This window comes from Simochromis diagramma, unplaced genomic scaffold (assembly GCF_900408965.1).
Source record: "Simochromis diagramma unplaced genomic scaffold, fSimDia1.1 OVJJ01000545.1, whole genome shotgun sequence".
Lineage (NCBI taxonomy): Eukaryota > Metazoa > Chordata > Actinopteri > Cichliformes > Cichlidae > Simochromis > Simochromis diagramma.
In genome coordinates, this window is record NW_024387371.1 from 2,694,367 (window position 1) to 2,709,852 (window position 15,486).

A 15,486-nucleotide genomic window follows, 5' to 3' on the forward strand; every position below is an offset into this window, starting at 1 on the left:
CTTCCTGCTGTGACAAAACAAATTTCCCACGTGTGGGACTAATAAAGGTTATCTTATCTTATCTTATCTTATATAGGTGGATTTGGTTTCAGTTGGCCTCTGAGATGCAGATATAAAGAGCAGGTTGTAAAGAAAAAGGTGGAAAAACTATGGAGGTTCGGTTAGTCAGTAGGAGGTGTAATTGCCGGATAAAGGAGCAGTTTGTAAAGAAAAAAGGTGGAAACTATGGAACTACAGTTGGGATGTGTGTGCTGGGATGCTCTTGATAAGGAAGCCGCTTTTATTGTTTTATGACTTGTTTTGCTGACTGTTGGGGCCCTACCTGTAATCCCCTCTGTCTAATCATCAAGTCTTACTGTTGCAGTGTGTGGCTACTAGATAATTATAGGGATTGTTGCATTAAAGGAACATTGGGGGGTCGATACAGTGTTATTGTGGCAAAAAAAGTGCCTTCATATTACTACTCATGAAATAGTGGTGGGGTGTGTGGTAGGGGTGAGAGATGGGTTTAAGACGATGGGATTACGTCTGGTATCGGCTTTGAGCCCCGATGAGATCCCAATACCTGGGATGAACCATCCAAACTTACACACAGTGCACAAGAGAGGTGAAGAAGAGCATGCAGACAGGGTGGAGTGGGTGGAGACAAGTGTCAGGGGTCATTTGTAACAGACAAATAGCAGCAACACAGGAGGCAGAGCTAAAGATGCAAAGATGTTCATTGGTAGTGACCAGGAAGGAAATAAGTATTAAGAAATGAACAGCTTATGGGCTATTTCGGAATTTGTGTTCAGGAAACAAATATTGGCAAAGTGTGCTTCTTTTTTCTATTAGCACTTAACACACTGAACACCTTGATTAATTGCATGAGGCTGACCTTTATTCTAAAATGCAGTTAAATACAAATTGTAGCCCCATCCTTGCCTCCATGCGTAAAAAGATAACTAAATTATATTTACAATGAACACTTACTAACATGCATGCAGTATAGAGTTCATCTGAGATAGACAGAATGAGATAACTGCAGAAGACTAATGGGACAGAATATACAAATCTGTTGTGGTGGGCGTGGTTTTTGGCGCAGCGGCAGGGGAGGCCAACACAGTAATCGCCATCAGTAATCACACCTCACCTGCATAAAAGGAATGAACTGGGTCCTGAGGTTGTTCTTGGTGTGTGTGGCTGACAGCCGAAAAGCTGCAGCCGAGTGTAAAAACGAGTATGTGGTCGGGTCTGCCGTGTATCTTCTACATGTGTCATTTCTCAGAAAACACTGATATATAGGCCTATACACTCAATGCCCATTCAGTTAGGTACCTCTGTTCATACCTAATCAGCCAATCACGTGATGCCAACTTAACACACTTAGGCAGGTAAACATGGCAGCACAGTCAGGCTGGCCTGGTGACATTCAAACCAAGCATCAGAATATGGAAGAAAGCTGATTTAAGGGACTCGCACCAAGAAGGTTCTGAGTTTGGCTGGGGCCTTTCTGTGTGGAGTTTATATGTTCTCTCCGTATCTGCGTGGGTTCTCATGGAGTACTCTGGTTTCTGGCAGTCTGTACACGGTGTACCCTGCTTCTCGCCCTACGCCAGCTGAGATGAGGTTCCAGCCCTTCTGCGACCCTGAATTGGATAAGTGTGAGAGAATGGATGGATGATGACTGTGGCATGGCTGCTGATTCCAGACATGCTGAAGCCTGAGTATTTCATAGACTGCTGATCAGTTTACAGCCATTTCCAGAGTTTAAAGAGAATGAATGTAGCCAACAGGAACTCACATAACTACCCGTTACAAGGCCTCCACAGTCACCAGATCAGAGCACCTTTGGGATATGGTGGAATTACACATTCACATCATGGACATGTAGGTTAAAAATCTGTTTGATGCCTTTATTTGAATATGGACCAATATCACTGAGTAATGTTTTCAGCACCTTGTTGAATCTATGCCATGAAGAATTGAGGCACCTCTAAAGGCAAAATTGGGTCCAAGGTACAAGGAAGGTGTAATAAAGTATCTTGTGAGGGTATAGCCCACATATTGCATGTATAACAGAGGTCATTAAAGATATGAATAAGTCTCTTAAATTTGTTAAATGCCAGTTAAAAAAAGAAGTGCGGTGTAACAAAACATGATGGTTTGATACTCTTTATTCACTGTGGGCTGTGTTTAAAGTGGTGTGGAAAAAATTTAAAAAACTTTAATGTGAAGAAATCTTGCCCAATGCCCATAACTTTACATAACTGGGTATGGCATATTTATGAGAACCATGTTTTGTTTTTTGTTTTTACCATCATTATTGTTAGAAAAGCAAAGTTGCTTCAAAAGTGAGAATAAAAAAGGAAAATAGAAAGATTATGATAAAAAAAAATGTCTCAAATAATAATACAAATTCAGAGGCTTGGTGTAGATTTGAAAAGGAAATGAAAAGCATTTATTTCAGTGGGCAAGACATATGTTTCACATTTTTTGGTGTGTGGCTTCACCTTTTATCATATTTGCACTTTACTTTATTTTTAGCCTTTTCATCTAAAGTGTTATGTAATATGGGCCTTTGTGCTGTTAGTATCTTGGGTATGAAACATGTGCAAACACATGTAATTAGCATTTATAAGCCCAAAACAGAGTTTGTACAGTTTTAATTCTACAATTATACTTTAACACAGTCTGTCTCTTGGGCTTTCTCATAATTTAATTAAGTAATCTTCAAAAATAGTTCTCCAGGGCTCTTGAAGAACATTTAAAAGTTTTGGATTGTGGCTGCTTTTTGTTCTGTTCTCTGTCAAGATTGTCTCACACTACATCAGTGTTGAGGTCTGGCTCTGGGGAGGCCAGTCACTGACTGATAGTGCTCCATTGTGTGTTTTTCCATACAGGTTAATGCACTGGCAGTGTGTTTGGGATTATTGTCATGCTTAAAAATGAAGCTGTTTCTTGTCAGGTGCCTTCCAGATCGTATTGTACGGCTGATGAAAATATGATCGTGCATTTCGATGTTCATAATTCCATCAAGATTGATAAGATCCCCAACACCACTGGCTAAAATACAGCCCCAAGACATTGCAGAGCCTACGCTATTTTTTAAGGATGTACCGTAGACACTCACTGTTGTACCTCTCTCCTGACTTCCTCTGTACATATTGACAACAATTTGAACTATAAATTTCACATTTGGATTCATCACTCCACAAGACCTGTTGGCTACACAAGAACTGGAATGAAAATCATTCCAGTTCTTGTGTAGTTTAGCATATGTTTTCTCCCTGTTTCCCTTTCTTGAGAATGCCTCTTGACAGCCACCCTGAGACCACTGAGACCATTCCTGGTGAGGATTCGGTGAACAGTAGATTGAAAAGCTGAAGGTTCAGATGGATCTCCAAAGGCAGGATTCTCCCCCCCCCCCCCCCCCCCATTTCTTAAGTACATGACTTTCAGATACTGTAGATAGTGCCACTTGAAAGTTTCCTTGAAACATTTTATGGACACACCGCACAATATGCTGACATATGCCAGGTGACTAATAGCTCTTTGGGAATCACGTTGTTAGTGCAAAAATACAATTTTATGTCTATCAGACTGTTTTTGGCATTTTTGTAGATTCAAACTAAAGAAATGGAAACAGTTTATGTGCTCTGTGACAGGCTGCTAGTAACAAAGTGCCTAAAGATATTATTTTTAAATTGATTCTTTGCCAAGTTGTCTGTTATGTGTAGACATAACATTGGCTTCCTTGAGTTAGGTGTCTTTTTATGCTTCAGCGATTTGTAGTTTGTGTGTTAAGTGGCTTAACAAACAAAACCAGAAAGCCAGCATAACGATTGCTCAAGATCACTTAATAAAATTGCCAGAAAGTCTCGCTTCTTGGAAGCAAAATATAAAGAAATTAGAGCTGGATCAAGATTATAACTGGATAACATTATCTGACATTTTCTATATCTGTCTATATCTGATGACATTATGTATATGTCACGTACTTCTGATAGTATCATATAAGATAAAAAAAACAAAACACTTTATTTTTATATTTTTTAATATTTATACTATTTGTAATCATTTATGCAATCACTTATTAAAGCCTTGAGTTTATTATTGCAGCTCTTTATGTGAAGAGCAGAAACGCACTATAGGAGAAACAGTGCGTCTATCCTCTTAAATACATCTGTTGTTAAACATTTTTTTTACTATGTAAATGTTTCAAACGTACCTTAACAACAAAGTCCAGACAGTCAGACATAATGACGTCAGTCCTGTCTGGCTCGCGCTAAGGGTGGGGGGGTGTTGGAGTCGCGCGGGTACGCGAGAGAGGAAGGAGGAAAAAAAACTCAACCATCATCAACTCGCTGGCGGAGCGGGGTCACGAACTATGACCTTTAACAGAAGAAAACCAAAACAAATATTTTATAAAATAGCAGAGCGCACTAAATCTGTGACCGCCAGTTCCCGGAGGTAAGTCTGAGTCCTGGACTGAAAACAGTAGAAAGCTGTGAGACATACAGGACCATAAAAGAGCGTAGCTAATTTCCCGACTAGCTAGCAAGCTAGCCGATGCGGAGCTCCCTTCCTGGCCGTCTCCGGCAGCTCGGAGTGCGGACATGGACCGTGAAACATCGGTCTCAGTCTGTTTAGGCTGACATATTTTGGTGACAGCTAAATTAATTGTTAAATACGATGACACAGCTGTCGACTTGAACCAATCCCTGCGTGCTAGGATGACAGCCACAGTGGGGCACACAGCTGCAGTCGGCTCTCACTGCAGCCTACTTGCGTTCACTTGCAGTGAGCTAGCTGAAGGGGCTAAAGCTGTAGCTGCAGCAGATGAACTCGACCCTTTTACCTTTGCCATCCCGGGGACGGGAGTGGATTGAAAGTACTACGATCATACATTTTATTCATCACAGCTGCCATTTTTTTATACTCGCCACCAGAATTTCAACATTCATCTGTTCGGTGTCTGAAAACAAAATTGCTCGAACATATTTATCATAAGGATTCGTCTTCGATGTTACTGGCTGATTGCCAGATTCTCCATTTTGTTATGTGTTGTGATACGAGAAAAGAGGTAATGATGGACGTACTGTTAGACCAATCAGTAAACAATATGAAGCTACATAAGATTCCTGTATGGTTACTGCAGCCACATAAATCATTTCCCCCCAAAGGCTGTCAGATTGTATTCTTATAAACAGTACAAGACCATATAAACAGAGAAGGACGGAAATCTTGCAAATGCCAGTAGATTAGAAAGAATTAAACTAATGAAAGGTGGATTTAGACACTTCCCCCAAGAATAAAGATGCTGCAAGGTGGTGATCACAGCTTTAAAAAAATCATTCTAATTTCTAGATCTTCTAGTGCAGCTTGACTTTTTCTTTCTTTCTTTTTTTTTTTAACATACTAGCAGTTATGTTACACTGATAGCGAATCTAGGGTTGTTCAAAGTGGTGCAAACAGCCACAAAAAGCATACGCCAGAAAAATGTCATCATAGCCCTCAGTCACTTTATGAACAGTGTGTGTTTCAACATTTTGTGAGATTCAATTCATCTTGTATTTACTGTTACCTTCTGGCAGAAGTTTAAAGGATTTAAAAATTAATTTGTGCTCTGTTCAGTTAATGCTCGGAATATTAGTCTGTAGTGTGGAGTCATTGGGTTAGTGCAACATTAACAATTAATGTTGATGTGATGCTAAATTGTGACTTATTGTGCTTTGTATGTTTGTGGTGGTCACAATAGCTATGCTGGGAACTGGGACTTGAAGTCCAGAACAAATTTCCTCTTCAGTGACAATAAAATATAAAGTAAAGCAAATTAGAAGTTTTAAAAATATTAAAAGCAGTGGGAGTTAGTCTCGACACCTTCATATTTACTATGTTTTTTAAGTCTTGACAGGATTTCATATTTGTCCATTTGGAGGACAGATGTACAAAGTAAGAAATGATTGGTGCCTCTGTCGATGTCAGTGTGGTATTAGTATCTCCAAAAAGTGTTTCACCCACTGAAATTACTCTGGCACTGGACTGATGCAACTCAAGATTCATAGGTAGAAATTATTACATTAACCAATATAGGTGCAGCAGTATAGGAGGATTGACCATATCTGTGATAACATATAATATCTAACACTAACGCAGTGATGGTTCCAAACCCTCTTCAGTTAGCTTCACTTTGAGTGTGATTTTGGTTTTCAAAGGAAACAAAATAGACATTTAACAAAGGTAAAGGTGAGTTTAACTGATAGCTTAAATATTTTATCTGGAATTTTACATAAATCTTATTAAGGATGGGGGAAAAAAATTATATAGAGTAGTATTGTGTTATTTTGCAATGCAATCTTATATCAATACAGGGAGACTAAATATGAACATAGTATTAAACAAATTAAAATACACTGTTAATACTATGAGCTATAGGGCTCATCTCATGCACCACCATCCCAAGATAACATTACCTGAGCAAACATTTATTTGACTAAAAAAACCATCCAACACCGGACAGACTAACCTTGAAAAAGGTACTTCCTAGTTCAGAGCAAGCCAAAGGCTCAGTCACACAAGTAAAAATACGACAAGACTATCCTTGCAACTACAAAAAAACAATTAAAAATGTATATACATATATAATTATTTCCACATTCTGCAACCGATTGCAACTTGTGACTAAATGGTTGTCCAGACGTTTAGGGTTATTGCACGTTTACAAGCACTTTTAATCGCACGTTGCTTGGATGTCTTGCCTGATCAGAGATAACCTTTCTGCAAACAGTAATAGTCTGGATTTGGGCTGACTGTAATCACTCTGAAAAAGATTCTTGAAGGTTTGCAAGTAATTGCTGTCTAATTTTAAATGCAAACAGAATGCAAGCATGTTGCCATCAATCTGAATGGGTCTGTCATTGTGCACAACTCAAAGGGACTTGACTCATCTGGCTGCCAGCTGATTGTATTCTGGTTATTTATGTAGGCTGCAGGCTCCATGTAATGGCAACATTTATGCAGGTTTTAGGGACAGTGTTGGTATGCTTGACAATCTCATTTTGAAGCAAAAAAATAACTGAAGTGAGATAACTTTATCTTATTGGATAAAACAAATGCAGACAAAGTTTAACTTGAGGACATAATTTGCAATTTTAAAAATGTCTCAATATACATTGTTGCAATACTCTCCATATGTTAAAAATCGTAATAAATTCTTCTTGTGATTGAAGTGAAATGTTTTGTTGAAGTTACCTAAAAAATAAGAATATTACTTTTAATAACTGTGTGATGATACGGCAGTCTATAGCTTAATATATAGGTAACAGGGCAGTAAACAGAAACTGTTTTGTCAATTTTATTTTAGTTTGAAGACTGATTGCATTTGTTATTATATAGTATAAAAAGAGAGAAGCTTATCTTTTGTTTAATTTTTAATGATTTTAAAAGTTGGGTTGCAAAGGCATTGCTGCAGCACAGATTTAGTATTTCAAAGTGGCGTAATATTTTAATGTTTATACCACCCATTCATAAGAACACATGAGTGAGACACTGGTGTGCTTCAGTAGCCAAATCGCACCATACAAAATCACCCAATGTCTTGCTGCATCTTCTGTGACCAATATGTGAGTCAGTAATGTCAGCCTGCTCTTCTGGGGTAGTTGGTATTTTTATTAGTTATTTAATTCTTTTCTTTGACATCCTTCCAAACAGACCTCACTAATGACTTTACTTCATCATGACGTCCAACCTGAATCTGCTTTCCCAGCAGAAAGTGGATTCTGAGCATGAGGCAGAGGTGAGTGGTCTGAAGTTGTTGCTTCATCCAACCAATATGAATTTTTTTTCTTTTTTGATGGTTTTACTCACTTTGGTCATGTGGTTACCTTTAAGATATAATTCACCATTTGCTGTCTTCTTTCACTTACAATAAAAGTGTATAACATTTTGTAGCAAAACATTTCAACGCTGCATATTCAAATGAAATGTATTTGTGTTGCAGACTTATTAATTAAGATTATTTTTATACATTTAACCAATTAGGTGTCATCCTCTCCATCAGACTCAGTGATGAGTGAGTCTCCGCAGCGCTTTCAGGTCATCTCGACTGAGCCCTCTACACCACAGCGAATTCAGGTAACATCTTAAACTTGAATGTGTTACAACCTGTTGACATTGTCCCCTTTCGCAGGGGCGCTGAACATGTTGGCGTTAAAATATTTTTCTTGGATCTTCCACACTTTCCCTGTTGTTCTGTCTTCCTCTTTCATCTCTTATCCCCCCAGATTGTAACCGACCAGCAGACCGGTCAGAAGATCCAGATAGTGACAGCAATGAACCCATCCAGTGCCCCCAAGCAACAGTTCATTCTGACTACAGCTGACAGCTCAGGGGCAGGAAAGGTCATCCTGGCCTCACCAGACAGTCACAACGCCAAACAGCTCATCTTCACTGCTGCAGACAGCCTCATGCCAGGAAGAATACAGGTACATTTCCCTCTTAATACTGCCACATAGGGCATATGTGACAACACTACTGCCAATAACTTGTTCTTATTTGAATGCTTTTTTTCTAGATTGTTACAGATCCAGTGTCAATGGAACGGTTGTTAGGACAGTCAGGAGATTTGAGCCGACCACAGCCGGTGGAGTACTGTGTGGTGTGCGGAGACAAGGCTTCAGGTACTTCAGCCGCTTAACATGAGTATACTTCAGATCTTTTCCATATACTTTGGTATCCAGCTGTGTGTTCAGCTTCATATTGTCAGTAGACTCAACCACGGGTACAAAATAAGAACTTTTTTGTCTGTGTCCAGGACGTCACTATGGTGCCGTCAGTTGCGAAGGATGTAAGGGCTTTTTTAAGCGGAGTGTGAGGAAGAATCTGACTTACAGCTGCCGCAGTAAGCAGGACTGCGTCATCAACAAACACCACCGCAATCGCTGCCAATTCTGTCGGTTGAGAAAATGCCTTAAGATGGGGATGAAGACTGAGTGTGAGTGTGCATCCAATTCCAGGACACAGTGCAAAATATACACCCAGAAACAAGTCAAGTATTGTCCCTGAGAAAGTAGTTTCAGTTTCCTTGAGAAATAAGTGAGATATGGCCCGAAAAAGTCTTCTATCTTTTTCCTGACCTGACATGTATAAAATACAGACTGGTGTGACACTGGATACTGCAGGAGGTTGTTTAGGAAACATTGTCCCTACAGCTACTCAACAAGGGTTATTTTTAGTAAAAATATAGGTTCAGCTCTTTCTTTACCATCAATTTGTCAGGAAGTCCAACTGAGAACTATTCTGATCAGTTAAACCAGAAGTACCTCATATCTGCAGTATTCTGAGAGACACTAAATATCATTAGCATTGTTCTCAGTGCATGCTTGTAGAAACGCACAATGTTCTTTGCTTTTACTTGTAGGCATGAGGAAAATATTAACACGTTCTGACTCCTGTAAATATTCAGCTGTCCAGAGTGAGAGGAAACCCATCGACATTGTGCCCAGAGAGAGGCATGCCAACTGCGCGGCCTCCACCCAAAAGATCTACATTCGTAAGGACCTAAACAGTCCACTCATCGCCACACCTACGTTTATCTCCGATACAGAGACAGATGGATCCAGGTCAGACCTGCAGACAAACATTGGGTCTGAGCTGTTAAATTTGCACCATCTTTAAGTTTCCAACGATTTTGTAAAGTTGTTTTGATGGTTCTTTGTACCACATGTAGGTCCAGCTTGCTGGACCAGGGGATGCTGGTTAACATCCAGCAGCCAGTGATCCAGAGTGATGGAACTTTGGTGCTGGCAACTGATTCAAAGGTACATCTAATCATTAAAGAGACTGTGTAACAGTAAACAAAACATCTGCCTTTTGTAAGTTGTGTAAAGAGGTTGGAGCATAAAATCTGTGCTAGGCTGTAATGTATGTACAGTGGATGCTGGTTATGTTGCCTATATGATGGGATATAATCTGCATTGTGTCACTTGTCTTTAGATGGATTGTGGGCAGGGAGACTTGGGGACGCTAGCCAACGTTGTGACATCACTGGCCAACCTAAGTGACTCACTAAAAGAAAACCTAAACAATGGTGATACCTCAGACAGCCAACATGAAGAGCAGTCTGCCAGCGAGATAACACGGTCAGTCAGCAACACCCAGAGAGGAGTCTTGCCTTTGCTTGTTCAGATTTGGGTTCAGGTGGCTTATCGTTAGTGTTCTCTTCAAATTTACTTTGTTTGTCTCTGCAGAAGTAAACCAGTTCTCTATTTGCATTTGTTTAATACCGCATTGGTAATTTTGTGAGTTATGCGTTGTGGGTTCTAATATCTGCATTATTTTTTAACACTGATAAAACCTGTGTTGTAGACTGTAGATAAGATCTCATTGATTACTTTGCATTGTTTTTGTTCTTATTTGAATGAACATAGTAACTGGATCAAAGGAGCTTGCAAAGAAAAGCGTCTGGACTTCTTTAAGTTGCTTGAAGACGTTTCACCTCTCATCCAAGAAGCTTCTTCATTTCTAAGGTCAAATGGCGGAGAGTCCCAGATTTAAACCCAGTGGGAGTATCCCCCCAAGAGGGACCTTAGAACCTTAGAACTGAAGAAGCTTCTCGGATGAGAGGTGAAACGTCTTCAAGCAACTTAGAGAAGTCCAGACGCTTTTCTTTGCAAGCTCCTTTGACTACGATGACCTGGATGACTGAGAACCTTCACAGACATAGTAACTGGATAATTGTGTGTATAAGAAAACAGTGTTAAAAACAGCATTTAGGTAATAAAAGTGGTGCTAAGGAGTTAACGCATGTATGTGTGCAATAAGAACACATTTATACTTTTGTGACTTATATGTTTCTTGTTAATGAAATTAATGAAAGGTCATTTTATGTGTGCTTGTGTGTTGCACACAGTGCCTTTGACACCCTGGCCAAAGTCTTCAACCCACCTGAAGTTGGGGTCGAAGACAATCTGGCTGATAAGTCACAATGTGTCAGTGGAACAACGATCCAGCTGATTGGTCAAGACCAGGAGACCCCTATTATAGAGGTGGAAGGACCACTGCTCACAGACAGCCATGTCAGCTTTAAGGTGAGTAAAGTTCACATGTAATGGGAACAACAATATGCACAATTTTTGGAGATGATTGACTGCTGAGGGATACCGATTGGCATCCACAGAAGGGTGGGTGGTACTCAGAGGTTATTCACCAGAATACAAGACCATTCATCTGTCTATGCAGTTTTAAATTACCAAAGTATGGATGCGTGGTCAATAATAAACAGCAAAACCCTGTTAAGTGGTTTGTTATCACCTGCAGTTGAAACACTTATTTTAAGTTTCTTTTTAGTTGGTGTTTATTTGATTTTTGTCCTTGCAAAGATACTGGCAGGAAACACGAGGAACAGTGAAAAATATGACATGTAACAAGCAGATCCCCTGCTGGACATTTTGTGCAATGTGCATTAACTTGAGCGACTCATTTAACACTTGCTTTGTGTTTCCTTTGTGTTACCATTCTCCTGTCAGCAGTAAGGTTTTTGTACTTGATGTCCTTTTCAGCTGTGTTGTGTTTGTATCTTTCCTCTAGCTGACCATGCCCAGCCCCATGCCCGAGTATCTGAATGTACACTACATCTGTGAATCTGCATCTAGACTTCTCTTCCTCTCCATGCACTGGGCACGCTCAATCCCAGCCTTCTCAGCTCTCGGGTGAGAGAGTTTTCACACAAGCTGTTGTCTTTGCAAACACTACCAGATGATTGTTAATCAATATTTTCCCTCTCTTCTCAGTCAGGAGGCAAACACAAGTTTGGTGCGAGCCTGTTGGAACGAGCTGTTCACTCTGGGTCTTGCTCAGTGCGCTCATGTGATGAACCTGTCGACCATCCTTGCCGCCATCATCAACCACCTTCAAAGCAGCATCCAGGATGGTATGGACCACAGACCTCGCCATCTTTCACAGTAGGACACACACGCATATAAACAGGAGTAAAGAAATGTGATTTTTCTTTTTTTTCCTTTCTTTTTTGTTATTAACAAACATAGGCCTTAAGCATAGAAGACAACTTTATTACTTACATGTGATGAAATCAGAACAGGCTCATATTGTTGCTGTTTTTATTTAGATTGTAACAAAACTTTGAAATGTAATTGCATAAATAAAAATCCCCCCTGCTAGGACCATTTTGGCTTAATGAAGCCAACTACATTGCAAACAAGTGACGACACTTGCCACTAACACTGACTAAGAATTGCGTCGTTTTTCAGTGACGACATGCTTTTTGTTGTTTCTCTAAGTAACTTTTCTCGGACCATTAAGATGGAAAAGAATTAAAGAAAATAAGAGATGTAAACCATGAATATTTATACAAAATGGAAACTTTCTTCTGTCTCAGACAAACTGTCAGGGGAAAGGGTGAAACAGGTGATGGAGCATATCTGGAAGTTCCAGGAGTTCTGTAACAGTATGACAAGGCTGGAGACCGACAGCTATGAATACGCCTACCTGAAGGCTATAGTGTTGTTCAGCCCAGGTGAGTCTGATTTTCTGTGTCAGAAATAATAATGGACAGTCTAGCTGTTATCAGTCAAATGATTTTGGAGAACAACTGTTGTGTGTTTGACTCATCAGATCACCCAGGTGTGGACAGCAGTGGGCAGATTGAGAAGTTCCAGGAGAAAGCTCTGATGGAGCTACAGGACTATGTGCAGAAAACATATCCAGATGACACCTACAGGTACATTCATACCTCCTGTCCTACTCTCATCCACATTCAAAGCAAAGTGACAAAAAATGTTATAGAAAGTGATACCCTAACTTAATACCCAGCACTAAGATGGAAAAATAACTGATACTATGCCACTCTTATTTTATTGGCGTAAGTTAATTGTGAGTTTGGTTGAGTCTTTTTTGGTTTTTACAACTTCTCTCCAGCATATACCTGTTTCATTCTGTGGGACACGTCACTGTCTGCCAGGCTTTAAGCTTTTATTTTCACTGTGGCTTTCTGAGGCTGTGAATTCACCAACCTGTTATCTGCACTATTCTCGAGTAGGCACAGTAAAACATCTCAGACTCTGCAGAAGGGAGCTGTATTAAGACTGTTAAACATCCAAGCTGACTGCATCTGACGTTTACATTCTTTTCTCTGCAGAGTAAAAACAGGTCATGTCTATAGGGTGCAGGTCTGCAGTGCATGTCTGAAAAAAGCTTTCGGCTGATGTTGTCTGCTGTTCAGTTGTCATTTAATCTGACTGTTAACATTTTATTTGATGTCCAGTGCTGGTAAATTTTTGTATCCCAAATTTGTATCCTAGTTACAACCATCAGCCACCAGATGGAGCATCATTGTACAAAAATGCCATATCAAAAGGATGAGATTGTGGATACAAGCAGCAGAAATGAGCTTTCTTTGAAAGGTGGCTGACCTCTCCTTAAAGAAAGGGTTGTTCTCAGCTAGCTGAGGTTGGTTGCTTCTTGGATGAGGTGTTCTGAGGATGTTCTAACAGGAGGACAGGGATATTCTCTTGGCATTACCCAGAAAGAGCTGGAGGAGGTAGCTGGGGAGAGAGTCTGGACTTCTCTGCCTCTCTTTCCCCAAGATTTTTATGATAGCTGTGTGAAGCACCACACCTTTAGACAGTGTTTACTATAATAATCAGAGTTTGAATCTAAATAAGTCGTACCCAGGCTGTATGATGTAGTGAATTTTGAGCGACAAGCCAATGATTTGATTAGCAGCATATCATGGTGAGCAGAGGAATATGGGTTGTTGGTTTCATTCAGCTGTACAGGATACAAGTGCCTATATCGTGAATTGGTATGTGAGGAATGCTCTTACCATCTTATTGCAGATAACAAAGTGAAAACAGCGATAGTAGTTGTGTTAGGGTGGGGTGGGCAAAAGAGGACCATCGGTGTACCACTATCCACCCTTCATAATGTACAATGTGGATTCCAAAGACAAAAAAGTCTGTAACACCCAGGGAGAAACGAGCACACACCCCAGGAGTTTATTTGTCATTTCCAGCTTGAAGAGATGTTTTTTAATTTGTTTTTTAATGATCATTATTAATGAACATGCGAGTGGATATGAGCAGAACAGCTAAAACAGTATTAAGTTAATACATGCTGGGTCTTTACTGTTTTTACCTCAGAGCTGTACTTCTCTACTTTTCACTGTGCCTTTGCCACACACAGTGGAGTCTTTTACCAACAAATGAGGTTTGCTGGAAGGTGTTGGTTTGGCTCACCAGGCTGAGCCACTCCACACACACACACACACACACACACACACACACACACACACACACACACACACACACACACACACACACACACCTTAATTTGAAAGTGTGTAGACGTCCAGACATGCACTTTCAATTATATATGTAATTGCAACATTATATTATAGCAAGGCAGATTCATTGTATCATGACTCTTATAATAATGATCACATTGATTTAATGCATCACTGGGGAAATAATCTAAAAATTGGCCTTGATTGGTTCACTTTGACCAAGGTCGATCGCTGATGTCATCGTCCATTGGCACAAACCTGAACTCCTGTGTCCTTTTCTTTTCTGTGGATGTCTGGCAGAAGGCCTTCATTCCATTTCAGGTAAAACCGTGTTTGCATGCAGTGATGTGTTGTGTAAATTACATCTTTATTCCATTCCTCAGGCTGACACGTATTCTGACTCGTCTGCCTGCGCTGCGCCTCATGAACTCAAGCATCACAGAGGAGCTCTTCTTCACCGGCTTAATAGGAAATGTTTCTATTGACAGCATAATTCCTTACATCCTCAAGATGGAGACGGCTGAGTATAACAGCCAGGACTCTGACTCTACAGAATGACACACCATCACTCCAAGCACCCTAACTCTCAGAGTTTGAAGTATTTAGTGAGTCTCCTCTTCAGGTACACACTTTCTCTTGTAAGGATTGTATTTTTGAACTGCAGTACTAAATCCTGCAGCAAGCTCTTGCTTTCAATGATGCATAGTGCAAAGTCATTCAGGTAGATTGAGATGGAATGGCACTGGACAGCCTGGATGGCTGAGGATGTTTCCTGAAGCTGATGCAGTCAGTCCTGTTGAACTAAGTAACAGAATCTTCTGCATCTACAGCTGTGCTCTTTAATGTCTTTATAGCACTTGACCTAACCCTTTCAAATTGCGTTACATTTGTCTAGGTTTGCATAACTTACAGAAAGTCCAGAATCTAAAAGTAACATTAAAAGAAATCCTGCATGTGAAAAAGATCTTTAAAAACCTCTTTAGAGTGGAGGACATCTGATTACTTTAAAGCTGGGAAGTTTTTTTTGAACATCAGCGCAGTAAAATTGGCATGTTTCTGATACAGGCCATTAAAAAGAATTGAGTTTTCAATATGTATGGAAAAGAGCTTTTCTTGTTAATTTGGACACAACTGAAATTAAAATGGAGTTGTTCAATTAGTTAAATCCGAATTATAGTTAGAGAAACTCAGTCAGGTATATAAAG

The 15,486-nt window shown here is 39.9% G+C and overlaps 1 protein-coding gene across 4 annotated transcripts; it reads left to right on the top strand.

Annotated features, from left to right (window-relative positions):
* The first annotated feature begins 4,267 nt into the window (after nt 1–4,267).
* On the top strand, nt 4,268–15,237 carry nr2c2 (nuclear receptor subfamily 2, group C, member 2). 4 transcript variants are annotated; one of them, XM_040008378.1, is made up of 15 exons: nt 4,270–4,452; nt 7,693–7,777; nt 8,023–8,115; nt 8,265–8,465; nt 8,555–8,660; nt 8,795–8,974; nt 9,401–9,602; nt 9,710–9,800; nt 9,976–10,121; nt 10,892–11,069; nt 11,569–11,690; nt 11,772–11,911; nt 12,377–12,514; nt 12,613–12,718; nt 14,665–15,237. In XM_040008378.1, the coding sequence occupies exons 2-15, from the start codon at nt 7,718–7,720 to the stop codon at nt 14,837–14,839; spliced, it is 1,938 nt and encodes a 645-aa protein (XP_039864312.1). In that variant the 5' UTR covers nt 4,270–4,452; nt 7,693–7,717; the 3' UTR covers nt 14,840–15,237. The 4 variants fall into 4 exon arrangements, 3 of the variants coding, with proteins under 3 accessions (XP_039864314.1, XP_039864312.1, XP_039864313.1); XM_040008379.1 differs by having other exon boundaries at nt 4,271–4,452; nt 9,446–9,602; XR_005692644.1 differs by lacking the exon at nt 14,665–15,237 and having other exon boundaries at nt 4,268–4,452; nt 11,772–11,942; nt 12,613–12,691.
* The last annotated feature ends 249 nt before the right edge of the window (nt 15,238–15,486 follow it).